This window comes from Salvelinus fontinalis, chromosome 15, assembly GCF_029448725.1.
Source record: "Salvelinus fontinalis isolate EN_2023a chromosome 15, ASM2944872v1, whole genome shotgun sequence".
Lineage (NCBI taxonomy): Eukaryota > Metazoa > Chordata > Actinopteri > Salmoniformes > Salmonidae > Salvelinus > Salvelinus fontinalis.
This window is the reverse complement of record NC_074679.1, coordinates 31,358,692-31,380,575: the sequence shown is the minus strand read 5'-3', so window position 1 is coordinate 31,380,575 and position 21,884 is coordinate 31,358,692. Positions and strand designations below refer to the sequence as shown.

The 21,884-nt window shown below is 41.5% G+C and overlaps 1 protein-coding gene and 9 non-coding genes across 26 annotated transcripts in view; 1 reads left to right on the top strand and 9 right to left on the bottom strand.

Annotated features, from left to right (window-relative positions):
- Positions 1–1,575, top strand: part of LOC129811789 (bridge-like lipid transfer protein family member 1) — a 148,432-nt gene extending 146,857 nt beyond the window's left edge. For all 17 annotated transcript variants that reach the window (XM_055863402.1, XM_055863410.1, XM_055863415.1 and 14 more), the window contains one exon: positions 548–1,575. In XM_055863402.1, the coding sequence (XP_055719377.1) occupies positions 548–782 (235 nt within the window). In that variant the 3' untranslated portion in view covers positions 783–1,575. The remainder of the gene's footprint in view (positions 1–547) is intronic.
- Positions 1,576–14,390: 12,815 nt separating this feature from the next.
- Positions 14,391–14,463, bottom strand: trnar-ucg (transfer RNA arginine (anticodon UCG)). Its single transcript has one exon. It is a non-coding gene; the product is annotated as a tRNA-Arg (tRNA).
- Positions 14,464–16,865: 2,402 nt separating this feature from the next.
- trnar-ucg (transfer RNA arginine (anticodon UCG)) lies at positions 16,866–16,938 on the bottom strand. Its single transcript has one exon. It is a non-coding gene; the product is annotated as a tRNA-Arg (tRNA).
- A 644-nt stretch (positions 16,939–17,582) lies between these two features.
- trnar-ucg (transfer RNA arginine (anticodon UCG)) lies at positions 17,583–17,655 on the bottom strand. The gene has a single exon. It is a non-coding gene; the product is annotated as a tRNA-Arg (tRNA).
- A 1,678-nt stretch (positions 17,656–19,333) lies between these two features.
- On the bottom strand, positions 19,334–19,406 carry trnar-ucg (transfer RNA arginine (anticodon UCG)). The gene has a single exon. It is a non-coding gene; the product is annotated as a tRNA-Arg (tRNA).
- A 247-nt stretch (positions 19,407–19,653) lies between these two features.
- trnar-ucg (transfer RNA arginine (anticodon UCG)) lies at positions 19,654–19,726 on the bottom strand. The gene has a single exon. It is a non-coding gene; the product is annotated as a tRNA-Arg (tRNA).
- Positions 19,727–20,012: 286 nt separating this feature from the next.
- On the bottom strand, positions 20,013–20,085 carry trnar-ucg (transfer RNA arginine (anticodon UCG)). The gene has a single exon. It is a non-coding gene; the product is annotated as a tRNA-Arg (tRNA).
- A 644-nt stretch (positions 20,086–20,729) lies between these two features.
- trnar-ucg (transfer RNA arginine (anticodon UCG)) lies at positions 20,730–20,802 on the bottom strand. Its single transcript has one exon. It is a non-coding gene; the product is annotated as a tRNA-Arg (tRNA).
- A 246-nt stretch (positions 20,803–21,048) lies between these two features.
- On the bottom strand, positions 21,049–21,121 carry trnar-ucg (transfer RNA arginine (anticodon UCG)). The gene has a single exon. It is a non-coding gene; the product is annotated as a tRNA-Arg (tRNA).
- Positions 21,122–21,765: 644 nt separating this feature from the next.
- Positions 21,766–21,838, bottom strand: trnar-ucg (transfer RNA arginine (anticodon UCG)). The gene has a single exon. It is a non-coding gene; the product is annotated as a tRNA-Arg (tRNA).
- Between the last annotated feature and the right edge of the window lie 46 nt (positions 21,839–21,884).

Sequence of the window (21,884 nt, the reverse complement as noted above, 5' to 3'; positions counted from 1 at the left end):
CTCTTCCCTCGAGCGATAATACCACCGCAAGTGCTTGCTTTTTCGCGTCCAGATTAATAACCCGTGTCCAGATTCCAAGTTCATTTTTCCAACTTTCGTACCACCTCTTCTCGTCGAAGCGAGGTGGCACAGTTATTAGCCATCCTCTGCTACCAATGTTAACTCGAAATGACTCAACGACAAGGTTCCAGTTTAACAAAGTTTACTATACTGTATGAACACAGTACAAGGTAGCCATTCCACTCAAGGCTAGGTCCATCAAAAACAAGACTTCCCGCGCAGGTGCACTCTTGACTAAGTGATAGCCCTGTAATAACAGAAATATAGGGATACATAAAACATGAACTTAACACTTTTTTCCAAACTAACAATACAGTACATTTGTAGTATGTGTAATTGATCCCTGTGTTTTGTGACTCCTTAACCCCTCACCTGAGCATTTCAACTACTCCATAAGCCCACTTTTAGGTCTATACCCTAAACGTAAACCCTTTTGTCCATACATCTGTGGGTTTCTTGACTCAGTCTTAATTATCAATTTCCATAGGCTCATCTCCTGGACGGGACGGAAGATCGATCCTGTCGGCGTGGACTACATTCTGCAGAAGCTAGGCTTCCACCACGCAAGGACTACAATTCCCAAATGGCTCCAGAGGGGGGTGATGGACCCCCTGGACAAGGTCCTCTCTGTCCTCATCAAGAAACTGGGCACGGCCCTGCAGGACGAAAAGGAGAAGAAGGAGAAGAAGGAGAAGATGGGACGAGACAAAGACGAGCACTAACTCATACAGCCATATGTTCTAACACAACACTTTAAAAGCTGGAGGTCAGACAGTAAATCCTCAATGAACAAAACACTGGATAACTGGAAACACTGGATATTTCCTTGACTACTGTGCATTTGTCATAGGCGCATTTACCGCTAAGCCGTGTGAATTTAAGCATAGATGTTTACAGTGGTGCATGCCACTATGGGTTTTGACTGAAAGTTTTGCACCGTTTTTATGTATATTTTGAACAAAGTAGTAAGTGAAGTCTTATTTGGCTGCTTAAAAGGATAACCCTGAAAAGCCCCAACATGGATTATATGCTATACATGCTTTATATGGTGTTATCAGAACAAATTGAAGATATCGTTTATTATCCTTCTTGGCGGTTCATTAACTTTTTCTGTGGGGGGTACTTCTAAATCATTGTCTGTGGCATTGTTTCCAATGGAACAAACACATGGTAAGGTTGGAAAGAGCAATATCATCAGTTTTTCTAAATTCATCCCAATGACAACGTTTTTTGGAAAAGATGGTTCCTATTAACAAAAAAGCATTGGATCGTTCAGATCCACTTCGGTCAATCTAAAACATGTGATAAGATGTATTGTAACGATAAACAATGGTTATTTTGTTTTATTTTCTTAATTTAATGGGTATCTGAAATGTATAGTCTATAACCCATGTGAGCTGGGTGTGTCAAGCCTGTTTTTTAATATGTGCAATAGACCAGTGTATATAAAATAACTGTGAATTTCTTAAATGTGTTGATTTGTTAACATAATAAAATCATTGCCATCCTATTTTACATCTGACTTTATTTTCTTATATAGCCTACTGTTATTTCTCAGATTTCCTAGATTTGAGGCAAGTGACAGAAGTTGTGTTGCTCTCTAAATATGCCTAAATTTACCTTGTTTTCTGAGCTAATTCCACATGAAGTATTTCAACTTTTGAAAGATATTCCAGTGGCTTTGATCCATATCTTTATCAGCCTGCCTAATTTCACTTCCTCAGTCTTATCTCATGTGGCACTCACATCCCCTCATTGTGAGGCAAGTTCCCATTTGTTTAATGCTGTGTATGTTTTTCATTTTTGATTGTGCGTTTGGTGAGGAAGGAAAAGACTGGCAGAATTAAGCGGCGGAAAATGTGGACTTGCTTTGTGATGTCGACTGATATTGCTGCACCATTTTACCTGGGCCTCCGATAACTGTGCGCGAGAGAGAAAAGTTATACAATACTCAAGACCTCTTGTGGGTTCTGTTCAGACTATCCTGCAGATATTTTGCTACAGTTATGCAAACTTTCAAAATACAGAAATCATTTGGGGCTAATTTCTGTATTTTGAAAGTTACGTATCTTGAAAACTTGATTGCTGACAAGTATAACATTTTGGGACTGTGTCAATAATGTACTAATGAAACAAATGCCAATAGATCGTTTTTGGGTGGAGTTTTCCTTTAAGTAGGGAAATTGTTTAAATGAGGACAGCTGGTTAAATTAAACAACCACAAAGAACCTCATTTTTTTTGTTGATTGAAAGTCACACTCCATTAGGCTACACAGTGTGTTCAAATACATGACAATGTCATTTTTCTAAGTATCAACAGTAGATAAATGGTCCACAAAGGTACTCAAACCATCACTCTTCAGATTGTGAATCGTATGCCTTATCCATTAGGCCACGCAGTCTCTGGTTATTCAACCTACATAACAATATAAATTTTACTGGTAACAAGATACATGGTTTATGTAGGAAAAGTGTCAAAATTAGGAAAACTAGTCATATTTAACAACTACAAAGAAACACTCACTCAATCTTCTGATGCAGAATCAGATGCCTTATCGATTAGGGCACGCAAACTGAATAACAAACCTAAATACCAATATCCTACAAGAGACAAGAGACATGTCAGGTTCCCAATTTCCCTACATAAGACATGTCTCTTGTTGCTTTCATACTAAAACACTGTGTATTGTTTTTGTTGTAAGCTTTTCTACAAAAGACTACAAAATAATAAAGGAAGGTGTGAATGACTGGTCAAATATCAATGCCATTCTGAAGCACCATGAGGGTAGTCCTGAACACACAAACAATATGATTAAGTGAAGAGAACTTGATCTAAATCGGGGACAGACTCTTGACCAGATACAAATGACAATTTTGGAGGCTGAAAGAAAGAGATGGCGGGATGTCCATACACGTTTAATAAGTATCACCCAGTCTCTGGCTGAAACAAACCTAGCATTCAGGTGTTCATCAGACAAACTCTTCCAACCAGATAATGGAAACTTCCTAAAAGAGGTTGAATTACTGGCTAAATTTGACACCGTTATGGAAAATCATCTCAGCAAAATTAAAGATGGAGAGACACATGTTCTTTATCTTGGGAAGCGCACACAGAATGAGCTGATACAGATTTTTAGTGACACGATTCTGGAAGCATTAGTAACTCAAGTAAGAAACTCAAAGTACTTCTCCATTATCTTGGACTGTACACCTGACATTAGTCACCAGGAGCAAATGTCCAATTTTCTGAGAAGCGTGGCTTTAAAGGGAAAGCCAGATATCAAGGAACACTTCCTCGGCTTTGCTGAATGTTGAGGTTACAAGATGTCCACTGTCATCTTATAGAAGCTGAACGAGCTAAAGATTCCATTTGAAGATTGCAGAGGGCAAGCTTATGATAATGGGTCCGACATGAAGGGCAAGCACCTAGGAGTAAAGCCAGACTGCTCAAAAAAACATCCCAGAGTCGTTTACGTCCCATCTGGCGCACATACTCTTAACCTTGTCATTTTTATTTATTTTTATTTATTTTATTTAACCTTTATTTAACCAGGTAGGCAAATTGAGAACACGTTCTCATTTACAATTGCGACCTGGCCAAGATAAAGCAAAGCAGTTCGACACATACAACAACACATAGTTACACATGGAGTAAAAACAAACATATAGTCAATAATACAGTGAAAAAAAATAAGTCTATATACAATGTGAGCAAGTGAGGTGAGATAAGGGAGGTGAAGGCAAACAGATATATGTATAAATAAATAAAATATAAAAAGGCCATGGAGGTGAAGTGAGTACAACACAGCAAGTAAAATAAAAACTAAAAAACACTGGAATGGTTGGTTTGCATTGGAAGAAAGTGCAAAGTAGAGACAGAAATAATGAGGTGCAAAGGAGCAAAATAAATTAATTAATAAATACAGTAGGTAAAGAGGTAGTTGTTTGGGCTAAATTGTAGATGGGTTATGTACAGGTGCAGTAATCTATGAGCTGCTCTGACAGCTGGTGCTTAAAGCTAGTGAGGGAGATAGGTGTTTCCAGTTTCAGAGATTTTTGTAGTTCGTTCCAGTCATTGGCAGCAGAGAACTGGAAGGAGAGGCGTCCAAAGGAAGAATTGGTTTTGGGGGTGACTAGAGAGATATACCTGCTGGAGCGCGTGCTACAGGTAGGTGCTGCTATGGTGACCAGCGAGCTGAGATAAGGGGGGACTTTACCTAGCAGGGTCTTGTAGATGACCTGGAACCAGTGGGTTTGGCGACGAGTATGAAGCGAGGGCCAGCCAACGAGAGTGTACAGGTCGCAGTGGTGGGTAGTATATGGGGCTTTGGTGACAAAACGGATGGCACTGTGATAGACTGCATCCAATTTATTGAGTAGGGTTTTGGAGGCTATTTTGTAAATGACATCACCGAAGTCGAGGATTGGTAGGATGGTCAGTTTTACAAGGGTATGTTTGGCAGCATGAGTAAAGGATGCTTTGTTGCGGAATAGGAAGCCAATTCTAGATTTGACTTTGGATTGGAGATGTTTGATGTGGGTCTGGAAGGAGAGTTTACAGTCTAACCAGACACCTAGGTATTTGTAGTTGTCCACATATTCTAAGTCAGAGCCGTCCAAAGTAGTGATGTTGGACAGGCGGGCAGGAGCAGGCAGCGATCGGTTGAAGAGCATGCATTTGGTTTTACTTGTATTTAAGAGCAGTTGGAGGCCACGGAAGGAGAGTTGTATGGCATTGAAGCTCGCCTGGAGGGTTGTTAACACAGTGTCAAAAGAAGGGCCAGAAGTATACAGAATAGTGTCGTCTGCGTAGAGGTGGATCAGAGAATCACCAGCAGCAAGAGCGACATCATTGATGTAAACAGAGAAGAGAGTCGGTCCAAGAATTGAACCCTGTGGCACCCCCATAGAGACTGCCAGAGGCCCGGACAACAGACCCTCCGATTTGACACACTGAACTCTATCAGAGAAGTAGTTGGTGAACCAGGCGAGGCAATCATTAGAGAAACCAAGGCTGTCGAGTCTGCCAATGAGGATGTGGTGATTGACAGAGTCAAAAGCCTTGGCCAGGTCAATGAATACGGCTGCACAGTATTGTTTCCTATCGATGGCGGTTACGATATCGTTTATGACCTTGAGCGTGGCTGAGGTGCACCCATGACCAGCTCTGAAACCAGATTGCATAGCGGAGAAGGTGTGGTGTGATTCGAAATGGTCGGTAATCTGTTGACTTGGCTTTCGAAGACCTTAGAAAGGCAGGGTAGGATAGATATAGGTCTGTAGCAGTTAGGGTCAAGGGTGTCCCCCCCTTTGAAGAGGGGGATAACCGCAGCTGCTTTCCAATCTTTGGGGATCTCAGACGACACGAAAGAGAGGTTGAAGAGGCTAGTAATAGGGGTGGCAACAATTTCAGCAGATAGTTTTAGAAAGAAAGGGTCCAGATTATCTAGCCCGGCTAATTTGTAAGGGTCCAGATTTTGCAGCTCATTAAGAACATCAGCTGACTGTATTTGGGAGAAAGAGAAATGGGGAGGCTTGGGCGAGTAGCAGAGGGGAGGGCAGTGCTGTTGTCCGGGGTAGGGGTAGCCAGGTGGAAAGCATGGCCAGCCGTAGAAAAATGCTTATTGAAATTCTCAATTATAGTGGATTTGTCGGTGGTGACAGTGTTTCCTATCTTCAGAGCGGTTGGAAGCTGGGAGGAGGTGTTCTTATTCTCCATGGACTTTACGGTGTCCCAGAACTTTTTTGAATTTGTGTTGCAGGAAGCAAATTTCTGCTTGAAAAAGCTAGCCTTGGCTGTTCTAACTGCCTGTGTATATTGGTTTCTGGCTTCCCTGAAAAGTTGCATATCACGGGGGCTGTTCGATGCTAATGCAGAACGCCATAGGATGTTTTTCTGATGGTTAAGGGCAGTCAGGTCAGGAGAGAACCAAGGGCTATATCTGTTCCTGGTTCTAAATTTCTTGAATGGGGCATGCTTATTCAAGATGGTGAGGAAGGCATTTTTTTTAAATGACCAGGCATCCTCTACTGACGGGATGAGATCAATATCCTTCCAGGATATCCCGGCCAGGTCGATTAGGAAGGCCTGCTCGCTGAAGTGTTTCAGGGAGCGTTTGACAGTGATGAGTGGAGGTCGTTTGACCGCTGACCCATTACGGATGCAGGCAATGAGGCAGTGATCGCTGAGATCTTGGTTGAAAACAGCAGAGGTGTATTTGGAGGGCAAGTTTGTTAGGATGATATCTATGAGGGTACCCGTGTTTACGGAATTGGGGTGGTACCTGGTAGGTTCATTGATAATTTGTGTGAGATTGAGGGCATCAAGCTTAGATTGTAGGGTGGCTGGGGTGTTGAGCATGTTCAAATTTAGGTCGCCTAGCAGCACGAGCTCTGAAGATAGATGGGGGGCAATCAGTTCACATATAGTGTCCAGAGCACAGCTGGGGGCAGAGGGTGGTCTATAGCAGGCGGCAACGGTGAGAGACTTGTTTTTAGAGAGGTGGATTTTTAAAAGTAGAAGTTCAAATTGTTTGGGAACAGACCTGGATAGTATAACAGAACTCTGCAGGCAGTCTTTGCAGTAGATTGCAACACCGCTCCCTTTGGCCGTTCTATCTTGTCTGAAAATATTGTAATTGGGGATAAAAATGTCTGAATTTTTGGTGGTCTTTCTAAGCCAGGATTCAGACACGGCTAAAACATCCGGGTTGGTAGAGTGTGCTAAAGCAGTGAACAAAACAAACTTAGGGAGGAGGCTTCTAATGTTAACATGCATGAAGCCAAGGCTATTACGGTTACTGAAGTCATCAAAAGAGAGCGCCTGGGGAATAGGAGTGGAGCCAGGTACTGCAGGGCCTGGATTCACCTCTACATCACCAGAGGAACAGAGGAGAAGTAGGATAATGGTACGGCTAAAAGCTATGAGAATTGGTCGCCTAGAGCTACTAGAGCAGAGAGTAAAAGGAAGTTTCTGGGGGCGATAAAATAGTTTAAAGGAATAATGTACAGACAAAGGTATGGTAGGATGTGAATACAGTGGAGGTAAACCTAGGTATTGAGTGATGATGAGAGAGATCTTGTCTCTAGAAACATCATTGAAACCAGGTGATGTCATCGCATATGTGGGTGGTGGAACTGAGAGGTTGGATATGGTATAGAGAGCAGGGCTAGAATCTCTACAGTGAAATAAGCCAATAAACACTAACCAGAACAGCAATGGACAAGGCATATTTACATTAAGGAGAGGCATGCTTAATCGAGTGATCAGTAAGGGTCCAGTGAGTAGAGGTTGGTTGGGGTCGTGGCGATCCAGACAGCTGGCCGGGTATATGGCTATCGGTAGCAGCATAGGAGGGAGGTCTGTTTGTAGATACCTCGTGCGTTTCCGTCGGTAGGTTCCGTGTAGTGGGGTTTTGTTCAGATAGCAGCCGATAGGACAGCTAACGATTAGCGGGCCTCAGGTGAGCGTTCAGGTAACGTCGGGACGGATTTGCCGGTTGGATAAATCCCTCGGGCAGATAACGTCGGCAGTCAGTCGTGAAGGCCCGGTGGGGTTCCGTATCTGCAGCAGCAACAAAAGAAACGGGTCCGGATGGTGATGGAACTCCTCAGCTGGCTAGCTCCAGCATGATTTGAGTTTGCTCCGGGGTCGACGTAAGCCAATAGTCACACGGTATGCAGCTAGCTAGCTGCGAAATCAAGGTGCAAGTGTCCAGAGCCTGCGGTTGGAATCCGGGGAAACTGAGAGAAAAAAAGTCCCGGAATGCTCCGGTCCGAGTCGCGTTGCACATAAGTGCCGGTAGATTATCGAGCTAAAGGAATAGCTGATGACCGCAAAACGTGGGCAGCTGAAACACCAACGCTAGCTAGCAAACCGGCTAATTTCGGGGCAGCTACAGATTAGCTTCTGGCTAGCTATCGGAGTAGCTTCTGGTTAGCTTTCAGGCTAGCTTCTGAATTAGCCCCTGGCTATCTTCCACGATGGATTTTCAGATTGAGGTAAATAATACTTATTGTAATTGGTGAAACGGGTTGCAGGAAAGCTTTTGCAGGAAAGCTGTTGTAGTTGAGTTCTTGGATAATAAAATAAATAAAAGATATGTGAAGAAAAGGTGTAAATATATATATATACAGGACACGACAAGACAATACGGAAAAGACGTATGAACTGCTAAGCCACCTTGGATTGATGTGTCATTGCAGATGCTGCCAATTCTTCAAAAGATGCAATTGTTTTTTTGGGGCATGTGCAAAAGCTCTTCACCTTCTTTTCAGCTGGCACACAAAGATTGAGTGTTTTGAAGAAACACGTGAACATAACCATGAAGTCATGGAGTGAAACAAGATGGGAGAGTAGGCTCCAAAGTGTTCATGCAATCAGGTATCAGGCTTCTGAGGTTCGGGAGTCATTACTGGAAGCCAGACAGACGATCAACGATCCTGTAGCCAAAGTGGAGGCACAAGCACTTGCAGAGGAAATTGGGCCTACCGCTTCTTGATTTTCTGTATCGTATGGTGTGAGATAATGAAAATGACAAACGAGGTGAACGAGCTCCTCCAATCCGCCTCAATGCAGTTGGATATCGCAGTGAATTTAATCTCAAATCAAAGGCCTCCCTCAATACATACCGGGAAACTGGATTCTCTGAGGCCCAGACAACAGCCAAAAGCATTTGTGAAAAAATTATGTGGAGGCTGTTCTTAAAGAGAAGAGACTGACAAACAGCAAGCAGCATTTCAGCTATGAGGCTCCTGATGAACCAGTGACTGATGCACTGAAAAACCTAGAAGTCAACTACTTCAACATTGTGGACGACTGCTGTGACATCCATGGATGAGAGATTTGAAACACTCGACCAGGTGAAAACCAAATATGGAGTGCTGCTGAACTTCAGCACTGCCTCTCAGATGTCCAGTGAATCTTTAAAGGCTCACTGCATGGAAGTTGAAAACACTCTAACCTTCAGAAATGACATCAGTGGAATGGATCTGGCACACGAGATTCAGAATTCACCTGATCTGCCATCAGATAAGATGACTGCCTTTGAGCTTCTTCCCTTTCTCTGTGAGAAAAACCAGGAAGAACTCTATCCTAACCTTTGGATAGCCCTTAGAATTGCAGTCACTCTACCAGTAACAGTAGCATCGGCAGAGAGGAGATTTTCAAAATGAAAGCTCATCAAAAGCTATCTGAGGTCTTCCATGTCACAGGAACGTTTGAGTGGTCTGGCCATCATGAGCATCAATCATGACATGGGGAAACACATTGATGACTTTGCCTCAAGAAAGTGCAGAAGAGGAATATTTTGATGGTAAGGTTTTAATTCAAACATTCAAATGTGTACACACTTAGTAACACTTAAGATTGTATGGCAGAAGTGCATTTGTATAAATGACTGCTTAACTAACTACAGTATGTTACATACTTTCTCAATTTCTTCCACACATTGCAGATAGACCGGTGAAAATGCCCAGGCTGTACAGGGAACCAAGTTAATCACACAGCTGTATAGGTTTTATTTGACTGTTTTAAGACATATACAGTGGAGAGAACAAGTATTTGATACACTGCCGATTTTGCAGGTTTTCCTACTTATAAAGCATGTAGAGGTCTGTAATTTTTTATCATAGGTACACTTCAACTCTGAGAGACGGAATCTAAAACAAAAATCCAGAAAATCACATTGTATGATTTTTAAGTAATTCATTTGCATTTTATTGCATGACATAAGTATTTGATCACCTACCAACCAGTAAGAATTCCGGCTCTCACAGACCTGTTAGTTTTTCTTTAAGAAGCCCTCCTGTTCTCCACTCATTACCTGTATTAACTGCACCTGTTTGAACTTGTTACCTGTATAAAAGACACCTGTCCACACACCCAATCAAACAGACTCCAACCTCTCCACAATGGCCAAGACCAGAGAGCTGTGTAAAGACATCAGGAATAAAATTGTAGACCTGCACAGGGCTGGGATGGGCTACAGGACAATAGGCAAGCAGCTTGGTGAGAAGGCAACAACTGTTGGCGCAATTATTAGAAAATGGAAGAAGTTGAAGATGACGGTCAATCACCCTCGGTCTGGGGCTCCATGCAAGATCTCACCTCGTGGGGCATCAATGATCATGAGGAAGGTGAGGGATCAGCCCAGAACTACACGGCAGGACCTGGTCAATGACCTAAAGAGAGCTGGGACCACAGTCTCAAAGAAAACCATTAGTAACACACTACGCCGTCATGGATTCAAATCCTGCAGCGCACGCAAGGTCCCCCTGCTCAAGCCAGCGCATGTCCAGGCCCGTCTGAAGTTTGCCAATGACCATTTGGATGATCCAGAGGAGGAATGGGAGACGGTCATGTGATCTGATGAGACAAAAATATAGCTTTTTGGTCTAAACTCCACTCGCCATGTTTGGAGGAAGAAGAAGGATGAGTACAACCCCAAGAACACCATCCCAACCGTGAAGCATGGAGGTGGAAACATCATTCTTTGGGGATGCTTTTCTGCAAAGGGGACAGGACGACTGCACCGTATTGAGGGGAGGATGGATGGGGCCATGTATCGCGAGATCTTGGCCAACAACTTCCTTCCCTCAGTAAGAGCATTGAATATGGGTCGTGGCTGGGTCTTCCAGCATGACAACGACCCGAAACAAACAGCCAGGGCAACTAAGGAGTGGCTCCGTAAGAAGCATCTCAAGGTCCTGAAGGTGGCCTAGCCAGTCTCCAGACCTGAACCCAATAGATGATCTTTGGAGGGAGCTGAAAGTCCGTATTGCCCAGCGACAGCCCCGAAACCTGAAGGATCTGGAGAAGGTCTGTATGTAGGAGTGGGCCAAAATGAGGAGTGGGCCAACAAGTTCAAACAGGTGCCATTAATACAGGTAACGAGTGGAGGACAGAGGAGCCTCTTAAAGAAGAAGTTACAGGTCTGTGAGAGCCAGATATCTTGCTTGTTTGTAGGTGACCAAATACTTATTTTCCACCATAATTTGCAAATAAATTCATAAAAAATCCTACAATGTGATTTTCTGGATTTTTTGTTCTCATTTTGTCTGTCATAGTTGAAGTGTACCTATGATGAATTACAGGCCTCTCTCATCTTTTTAAGTGGGAGAACTTGCACAATTGGTGGCTGACTAAATACTTTTTTGCCCCACTGTATGTCTTTTCCTTGCAAAAAATTACAGTTTTTATGTAGCGGTTTTGGAAACTTTTCTAAATAAGTATATACACTGCTCAAAAAAATAATGGGAACACTTAAACAACACAATGTAACTCCAAGTCAATCACACTTCTGTGAAATCAAACTGTCCACTTACGAAGCAACACTGATTGACAATAAATTTCACATGCTGTTGTGCAAATGGAATAGACAACAGGTGGAAATTATAGGCAATTAGCAAGACACCCCCAATAAAGGAGTGGTTCTGCAGGTGGTGACCACAGACCACTTCTCAGTTCCTATGCTTCCTGGCTGATGTTTTGGTCACTTTTGAATGCTGGCGGTGCTTTCACTCTAGTGGTAGCATGAGACGGAGTCTACAACCCACACAAGTGGCTCAGGTAGTGCAGCTCATCCAGGATGGCACATCAATGCGAGCTGTGTCTGTCAGCGTAGTGTCCAGAGCATGGAGGCGCTACCAGGAGACAGGCCAGTACATCAGGTGACGTGGAGGAGGCCGTAGGAGGGCAACAACCCCGCAGCAGGACCGCTACCTCCGCCTTTGTGCAAGGAGGAGCACTGCCAGAGACCTGCAAAATGACCTCCAGTAGGCCACAAATGTACATGTGTCTGCTCAAACGGTCAGAAACAGACTCCATGAGGGTGGTATGAGGGCCCGACGTCCACAGGTGGGGGTTGTGTTTACAGCCCAACACCGTGCAGGACGTTTGGCATTTGCCAGAGAACACCAAGATTGGCAATTTCGCCACTGGCGCCCTGTGCTCTTCACAGATGAAAGCAGGTTCACACTGAGCACATGTGGCAGACGTGACAGAGTCTGGAGACGCCGTGGAGAACGTTCTGCTGCCTGCAACATCCTCCATCATGACCGGTTTGGCGGTGGGTCAGTCATGGTGTGGGGTGGCATTTCTTTGGGGGGCCGCACAGCCCTCCATGGGCTCGCCAGAGGTATTCTGACTGCCACTAGGTACCGAGATGAGATCCTCAGACCCCTTGTGAGACCATATGCTGGTGCGGTTGGCCCTGGGTTCCTCCTAATGCAAGACAATGCTAGACTTCATGTGGCTGGAGTGTGTCAGCAGTTCCTGCAAGAGGAAGGCATTGATGATATGGACTGGCCCGCCCGTTCCCCAGACCTGAATCCAATTGAGCACATCTGGGACATGTCTCGCTCCATCCACCAACGCCACGTTGCACCACAGACTGTCCAGGAGTTGGCGGATGCTTTAGTCCATGTCTGGGAGGAGATCCCTCAGGAGACCATCCGCCACCTCATCAGGAGCATGCCCAGGCGTTGTAGGGAGGTCATACAGGCACGTGGAGGCCACACACACTACTGAGCCTCATTTTGACTCGTTTTAAGGACATTACATCAAAGTTGGATCAGCCTGTAGTGTGGTTTTCCACTTTCATTTTGAGTGTGACTCCAAATCCAGACCTCCATGGGTTGATACATTTGATTTCCATTGATCATTTTTGTGTGATTTTGTTGTCAGCACATTCAACTATGTAAAGAAAAAAGTATTTAATAAGAATATTTCATTCATTCAGATCTAGGATGTGTTATTTTAGTGTTCCCTTTATTTTTTGGAGCAGTGTATAAAGACCATGTGAAGGAATGTTTATGTTCGTGTTTATCAGATCGTATGTTTAGCATAAATTCTGCTTTTCTAATAACCAACTCGGTTGGGTTCATACAAGTGACTGATTGATTGTGGGAGAAATCCTCACTATCACTATATAAGTAATTTGGCAGTACACCCAGAACATTGCTCTGGGAACCAAGAGGACTATTTCAGTTTCAAGGTCACATGCAGGGGTCAGTCACATGCAGGAACCAATGTTAATAATGAATAATGTAAATCATGCTTATATGACTTGTTTGTGTAGCAGTATATAAGGACTGAAAGGGAACGTCGTTTTCATCACGTTTGGATTGAGTTTGTGAACCTCTCCGGCCATGATAAGAAAGATTGATTCATTTACTTTGAGTTTAGTCCTTGGTGGTAAATTTCCACAACAACTACAAAGGGACTTGAACCCTCAAATCTCCTGAGCTGCAGTTAGACACATTTTACATGCTTTATAAAAGAATATATAACAATGTCTTAGCAACTAGAGACGTCTTATTTAGGGAAAATGTCCAAATAAGCCGAACTAGTGAAATTAATCCACCACAAAGGGACTCAAACCCTCCATATTCTGTTTCAAAGACAGACGCCTTATCCATTATGTCACAAGGTCAACAACTACTGATCCTATATGACAATGTACAGCATTTTCTTTGCAAGTAAGGACAGGTCTTATGTAGGGATTTTGGAAACCTGTCTAAATAAGTATATCTAAAAACCACAAAGGTACTTGAACCCCCTTACACCATATCCGGAATCAGACTTATTATGCATTAGGCTACACAGCCTTTGATAATAAAAAAATAAATGGAATATTGGGAACCTATCTAAATGAGGAAAGCTAGTGATTTTTAACAACTACGATTGGACTCTATGTCTCAATGTTGTGATGATTAATCAGACACGTTAGCCATTAGGACGCACAGTCTGATATTATTTAAGCTATATAACAATATCCTATATTTTCCCATAAACGAGACATGTCTTATGTAGACAACTTGGGAACTTATCTAAACTACTAACAGACTTTATCTATCAATCGTCTGATGCATTATATTAAATATATATAGCAATAACGATGTTGAAACTTTTCCAAGCAGCAGGAACCATGTTTTATTTAGAGAAATTGGGAACAAGTCCAAATGATATTAAACAACTATGAAGGGACTCAAACCCTCGATCTTTTGATTCGAAGTCAGACGTCTTATCCGTTAGGCCACTCAGTCTACTACGTATAACATCAGACAGCCTTTGATTTGCAAAAATAGAGAGCAAAATTGTGAAACTGTCTGAATGACAGAATGAGGAAAGCTAGTGATATTGAACAAGTACGAAGAGACGCTATCCCTCAATCTTGTGATGCAGAATCAGACACAATATTTCACGGGTCTCGCATTCTTAGATCATTGAAGTTGCATAACAATATCCTAGCATTTCAAAGCAACAAGAACAAAGACTTATTTCAGGAAATTGCAAACAAGTCTAAATTAACTGCGTTTATGAAATTAAACGACCACGAAGGGACTCGAACCCTCAATCTTCTGATTCGAAGTCAGACGCCTTATCCATTAGGCCACGCGGCCTGTTACATATACTCCTATATGACATCATGCAGACGTTGTTTTGCCACAATAGACATGAAAATTGCGAACCTGTCCGAATGAGAAAAGCTAGTGATATTGAACAGGTACGAAGAGACGCTATCCCTCAATCTTGTGATGCATAATCAGACACAATATTACTCAGGCCTCGCACTCTTAGATTATTAAATTGTATAACAATGTCCTAGCTTTTCAAAGCAAGAAGAACAAAGCCTTATCTCGGGAAGTTGCGAACATGTCCAAAATAGCTGAGCTAATGAAATTAAACAACAACGAGGAGAGTAAAACCCTCAATCTTCTGATTTGAAGTCAAACACCTTATCCATTATGCGACACACTCTACTCCACATAATCCTATAGGACATCATTCAGACGTTGTTTTGGAACAATAGACATCAAATTTGTGAACCGGTCCGAATGAGGAAAGCTAGTGATATTGAACAAGTACGAAGAGACGCTATCCCTCAATCTTGTGATGCAGAATCAGACACAATATTTCACGGGTCTCGCATTCTTAGATCATTGAAGTTGCATAACAATATCCTAGCATTTCAAAGCAACAAGAACAAAGACTTATTTCAGGAAATTGCAAACAAGTCTAAATTAACTGCGTTTATGAAATTAAACGACCACGAAGGGACTCGAAAACCTCAATCTTCTGATTCGAAGTCAGACGGCTTATCCATTAGGCCACGCAGCCTGTTACATATACACCTATATGACATCATGCAGACGTTGTTTTGCAACAATAGACATGAAAATTGCGAACCTGTCCAAATGAGAAAAGCTAGTGATATTGAACAAGTAAGAAGAGACGCTATCACTCAATCTTGTGATGCATAATCAGACACAATATTACTCAGGCCTCGCACTCTTAGATTATTGAATTGTATAACAATGTCCTAGCTTTTCAAAGCAAGAAGAACAAAGCCTTATCTCGGGAAATTGCGAACATGTCCAAAATAGCTGAGCTAATGAAATTAAACAACAACGAGGAGAGTAAAACCCTCAATCTTCTGATTTGAAGTCAAACACCTTATCCATTATGCGACACACTCTACTCCACATAATCCTATATGACATCATTCAGACGTTGTTTTGCAACAATAGACATCAAATTTGTGAACCGGTCCGAATGAGGAAAGCTAGTGATATTGAACAAGTATGAAGAGACGCTATCCCTCAATCTTGTGATGCAGAATCAGACACAATATTTCACGGGTATCGCATTCTTAGATCATTGAAATTGCATAACAATATCCTAGCATTTCAAAGCAACAAGAACAAAGACTTATTTCAGGAAATTGCAAACAAGTCTAAATTAACTGAGTTTATGAAATTAAACGACCACGAAGGGACTCAAACCCTCAAACTTCTGATTTGAAGTCAGACGCCTTATCCATTAGGCCAAGCAGCCTGTTTCTTAATATACTCCTTCAAAATTTTGAACCGGTCCGAATGAGGAAAGCTAGTGATATTGAACAAGTACGAAGAGACGCTATCCCTCAATCTTGTGATGCAGAATCAGACAAAATATTTCACGGGTCTCGCATTCTTAGATCATTGAAGTTGCATAACAATATCCTAGCATTTCAAAGCAACAAGAACAAAGACTTATTTCAGGAAATTGCAAACAAGTCTAAATTAACTGCGTTTATGAAATTGAACGACCACGAAGGAACGCGAACCCTCAATCTTCTGATTCGAAGTCAGACGCCTTATCGATTAGGCCACGCAGCCTGCTACATATATTCCTATATGACATCATGCAGACGTTGTTTTGCCACAATAGACAAGAAAATTGTGAACCTGTCCGAATGAGGAAAGCTAGTGATATTGAACAAGTACGAAGAGACGCTATCCCTCAATCTTGTGATGCATAATCAGACACAATATTACTCAGGCCTCTTACTCTTAGATTATTAAATTGTATAACAATGTCCTAGCTTTTCAAAGCAAGAAGAACAAAGCCTTATCTCGGGAAATTGCGAATATGTCCAAAATTGCTGAGCAATTGAAATTAAACAACAATGAGGAGAGTCAAACCCTCAATCTTCTGATTTGAAGTCAAACACCTTATCCATTATGCGACACACTCTACTCCACATAATCCTATATGACATCATTCAGACGTTGTTTTGCAACAATAGACATCAAATTTGTGAACCGGTCCGAATGAGGAAAGCTAGTGATATTGAACAAGTATGAAGAGACGCTATCCCTCAATCTTGTGATGCAGAATCAGACACAATATTTCACGGGTCTCGCATTCTTAGATCATTGAAGTTGCATAACAATATCCTAGCATTTCAAAGCAACAAGAACAAAGACTTATTTCAGGAAATTGCAAACATGTCTAAATTAACTGCGTTTTTGAAATTAAACAACCACGAAGGGACTCGAACCCTCAATCTTCTGATTCGAAGTCAGACGCCTTATCCATTAGGCCACGCAGCCTGTTACATATACTCCTATATGACATCATGCAGACGTTGTTTTGCCACAATAGACATGAAAATTGCGAACCTGTCCGAATGAGAAAAGCTAGTGATATTGAACAGGTACGAAGAGACGCTATCCCTCAATCTTGTGATGCATAATCAGACACAATATTACTCAGGCCTCGCACTCTTAGATTATTAAATTGTATAACAATGTCCTAGCTTTTCAAAGCAAGAAGAACAAAACCTTATCTCGGGAAATTGCGAACATGTCCAAAATAGCTGAGCTAATGAAATTAAACAACAATGAGGAGAGTCAAACCCTCAATCTTCTGATTTGAAGTCAAACACCTTATCCATTATGCGACACACTCTACTCCACATAATCCTATATGACATCATTCAGACGTTGTTTTGGAACAATAGACATCAAATTTGTGAACCGGTCCGAATGAGGAAAGCTAGTGATATTGAACAAGTACGAAGAGATGCTATCCCTCAATCTTGTGATGCAGAATAAGACACAATATTTCACGGGTCTCGCATTCTTAGATCATTGAAGTTGCATAACAATATCCTAGCATTTCAAAAAAACAAGAACAAAGACTTATTTCAGGAAATTGCAAACAAGTCTAAATTAACTGCGTTTATTAAATTAAACGACCACGCAGGGACTCGAACCCTCAATCTTCTGATTCGAAGTCAGACGCCTTATCCATTAGGCCACGCAGCCTGTTACATATACTCCTTCAAAATTGTGAACCGGTCCTTATGAGGAAAGCTAGTGATATTGAACAAGTACGAAGAGACGCTATCCCTCAATCTTGTGATGCAGAATCAGACACAATATTTCACGGGTCTCGCATTCTTAGATCATTGAAGTTGCATAACAATATCCTAGCATTTCAAAGCAACAAGAACAAAGGCTTATTTCAGGAAATTGCAAACAAGTCTAAATGAACTGCGTTTATGAAATTAAACGACCACGAAGGGACTCGCTCCCTCAATCTTCTGATTCGATGTCAGACGCCTTATCCATTAGGCCACGCAGCCTGTTACCTATACTCCTATATGACATCATGCAGACGTTGTTTTGCCACAATAGACATGAAAATTGCGAACCTGTCCGAATGAGGAAAGCTAGTGATATTGAACAAGTACGAAGAGACGCTATCCCTCAATCTTGTGATGCATTATCAGACACAATATTACTCAGGCCTCGCACTCTTAGATTATTAAATTGTATAACAATGTCCTAGCTTTTCAAAGCAAGAACAAAGCCTTATCTCGGGAAATTGCGAACATGTCCAAAATAGCTGAGCTAATGAAATTAAACAACAACGAGGAGAGTAAAACCCTCAATCTTCTGATTTGAAGTCAAACACCTTATCCATTATGCGACACACTCTACTCCACATAATCCTATATGACATCATTCAGACGTTGTTTTGCAACAATAGACATCAAATTTGTGAACCGGTCCGAATGAGGAAAGCTAGTGATATTGAACAAGTATGAAGAGACGCTATCCCTCAATCTTGTGATGCAGAATCAGACACAGTATTTCACGGGTCTCGCATTCTTAGATCATTGAAGTTGCATAACAATATCCTAGCATTTCAAAGCAACAAGAACAAAGACTTATTTCAGGAAATTGCAAACATGTCTAAATTAACTGCGTTTATGAAATTAAACAACCACGAAGGGACTCGAACCCTCAATCTTCTGATTCAAAGTCAGACGCCTAATACATTAGGCCACGCAGCCTGTTACATATAATCCTATATGACATCATGCAGACGTTGTTTTGCCACAATAGACATGAAAATTGCGAACCTGTCCGAATGAGAAAAGCTAGTGATATTGAACAGGTACCAAGAGACGCTATCCCTCAATCTTGTGATGCATAATCAGACACAATATTACTCAGGCCTCGCACTCTTAGATTATTAAATTGTATAACAATGTCCTAGCTTTTCAAAGCAAGAAGAACAAAACCTTATCTCGGGAAATTGCGAACATGTCCAAAATAGCTGAGCTAATGAAATTAAACAACAATGAGGAGAGTCAAACCCTCATTCTTCTGATTTGAAGTCAAACACCTTATCCATTATGCGACACACTCTACTCCACATAATCCTATATGACATCATTCAGATGTTGTTTTGGAACAATAGACATCAAATTTGTGAACCGGTCCGAATGAGGAAAGCTAGTGATATTGAACAAGTACGAAGAGACGCTATCCCTCAATCTTGTGATGCAGAATAAGACACAATATTTCACGGGTCTCGCATTCTTAGATCATTGAAGTTGCATAACAATATCCTAGCATTTCAAAAAAACAAGAACAAAGACTTATTTCATGAAATTGCAAACAAGTCTAAATTAACTGTGTTTATGAAATTAAACGACTACGAAGGGACTCGAACCCTCAATCTTCTGATTCGAAGTCAGACGCCTTATCCATTAGGCCACGCAGCCTGTTACATATACTCCTACAAAATTGTGAACCGGTCCTTATGAGGAAAGCTAGTGATATTGAACAAGTACGAAGAGACGCTATCCCTCAGTCTTGTGATGCAGAATCAGACACAATATTTCACGGGTCTCGCATTCTTAGATCATTGAAGTTGCATAACAATATCCTAGCATTTCAAAGCAACAAGAACAAAGACTTATTTCAGGAAATTGCAAACAAGTCTAAATGAACTGCGTTTATGAAATTAAACGACCACGAAGGGACTCGAACCCTCAATCTTCTGATTCGAAGTCAGACGCCTTATCCATTAGGCCACGCAGCCTGTTACATATACTCCTATATGACATCATGCAGATGTTGTTTTGCCACAATAGACATGAAAATTGCGAACCTGTCCGAATGAGGAAAGCTAGTGATATTGAACAAGTACGAAGAGACGCTATCCCTCAATCTTGTGATGCAGAATCAGACACAATATTTCACGGGTCTCGCATTCTTAGATCATTGAAGTTGCATAACAATATCCTAGCATTTCAAAGCAACAAGAACAAAGGCTTATTTCAGGAAATTGCAAACATGTCTAAATTAACTGCGTTTATGAAATTAAACAACCACGAAGGGACTCGAACCCTCAATCTTCTGATTCGAAGTCAGACGCCTTATCCATTAGGCCACGCAGCCTGTTACATATACTCCTATATGACATCATGCAGACGTTGTTTTGCCACAATAGACATGAAAATTGCGAACCTGTCCGAATGAGAAAAGCTAGTGATATTGAACAGGTACGAAGAGACGCTATCCCTCAATCTTGTGATGCATAATCAGACACAATATTACTCAGGCCTCGCACTCTTAGATTATTAAATTGTATAACAATGTCCTAGCTTTTCAAAGCAAGAAGAACAAAACCTTATCTCGGGAAATTGCGAACATGTCCAAAATAGCTGAGCTAATGAAATTAAACAACAATGAGGAGAGTCAAACCCTCAATCTTCTGATTTGAAGTCAAACACCTTATCCATTATGCGACACACTCTACTCCACATAATCCTATATGACATCATTCAGACGTTGTTTTGGAACAATAGACATCAAATTTGTGAACCGGTCCGAATGATGAAAGCTAGTGATATTGAACAAGTACGAAGAGACGCTATCCCTCAATCTTGTGATGCAGAATAAGACACAATATTTCACGGGTCTCGCATTCTTAGATCATTGAAGTTGCATAACAATATCCTAGCATTTCAAAAAAACAAGAACAAAGACTTATTTCAGGAAATTGCAAACAAGTCTAAATTAACTGCGTTTATGAAATTAAACGACCACGAAGGGACTCGAACCCTCAATCTTCTGATTCGAAGTCAGACGCCTTATCCATTAGGCCACTCAGCCTGTTACATATACTCCTTCAAAATGTGAACCTATCCTTATGAGGAAAGCTAGTGATATTGAACAAGTACGAAGAGACGCTATCCCTCAATCTTGTGATGCAGAATCAGACACAATATTTCACGGGTCTCGCATTCTTAGATCATTGAAGTTGCATAACAATATCCTAGCATTTCAAAGCAACAAGAACAAAGACTTATTTCAGGAAATTGCAAACAAGTCTAAATGAACTGCGTTTATGAAATTAAACGACAACGAAGGGACTCGAACCCTCAATCTTCTGATTCGAAGTCAGACGCCTTATCCATTAGGCCACGCAGCCTGTTACATATACTCCTATATGACATCATGCAGACGTTGTTTTGCCACAATAGACATGAAAATTGCGAACCTGTCCGAATGAGGAAAGCTAGTGATATTGAACAAGTACGAAGAGACGCTATCCCTCAATCTTGTGATGCATTATCAGACACAATATTACTCAGGCCTCGCACTCTTAGATTATTAAATTGTATAACAATGTCCTAGCTTTTCAAAGCAAGAAGAACAAAACCTTATCTCGGGAAATTGCGAACATGTCCAAAATAGCTGAGCTAATGAAATTAAACAACAATGAGGAGAGTCAAACCCTCATTCTTCTGATTTGAAGTCAAACACCTTATCCATTATGCGACACACTCTACTCCACATAATCCTATATGACATCATTCAGACGTTGTTTTGGAACAATAGACATCAAATTTGTGAACCGGTCCGAATGAGGAAAGCTAGTGATATTGAACAAGTACGAAGAGACGCTATCCCTCAATCTTGTGATGCAGAATAAGACACAATATTTCACGGGTCTCGCATTCTTAGATCATTGAAGTTGCATAACAATATCCTAGCATTTCAAAAAAACAAGAACAAAGACTTATTTCATGAAATTGCAAACAAGTCTAAATTAACTGTGTTCATGAAATTAAACGACCACGAAGGGACTCGAACCCTCAATCTTCTGATTCGAAGTCAGACGCCTTATCCATTAGGCCACGCAGCCTGTTACATATACTCCTTCAAAATTGTGAACCGGTCCTTATGAGGAA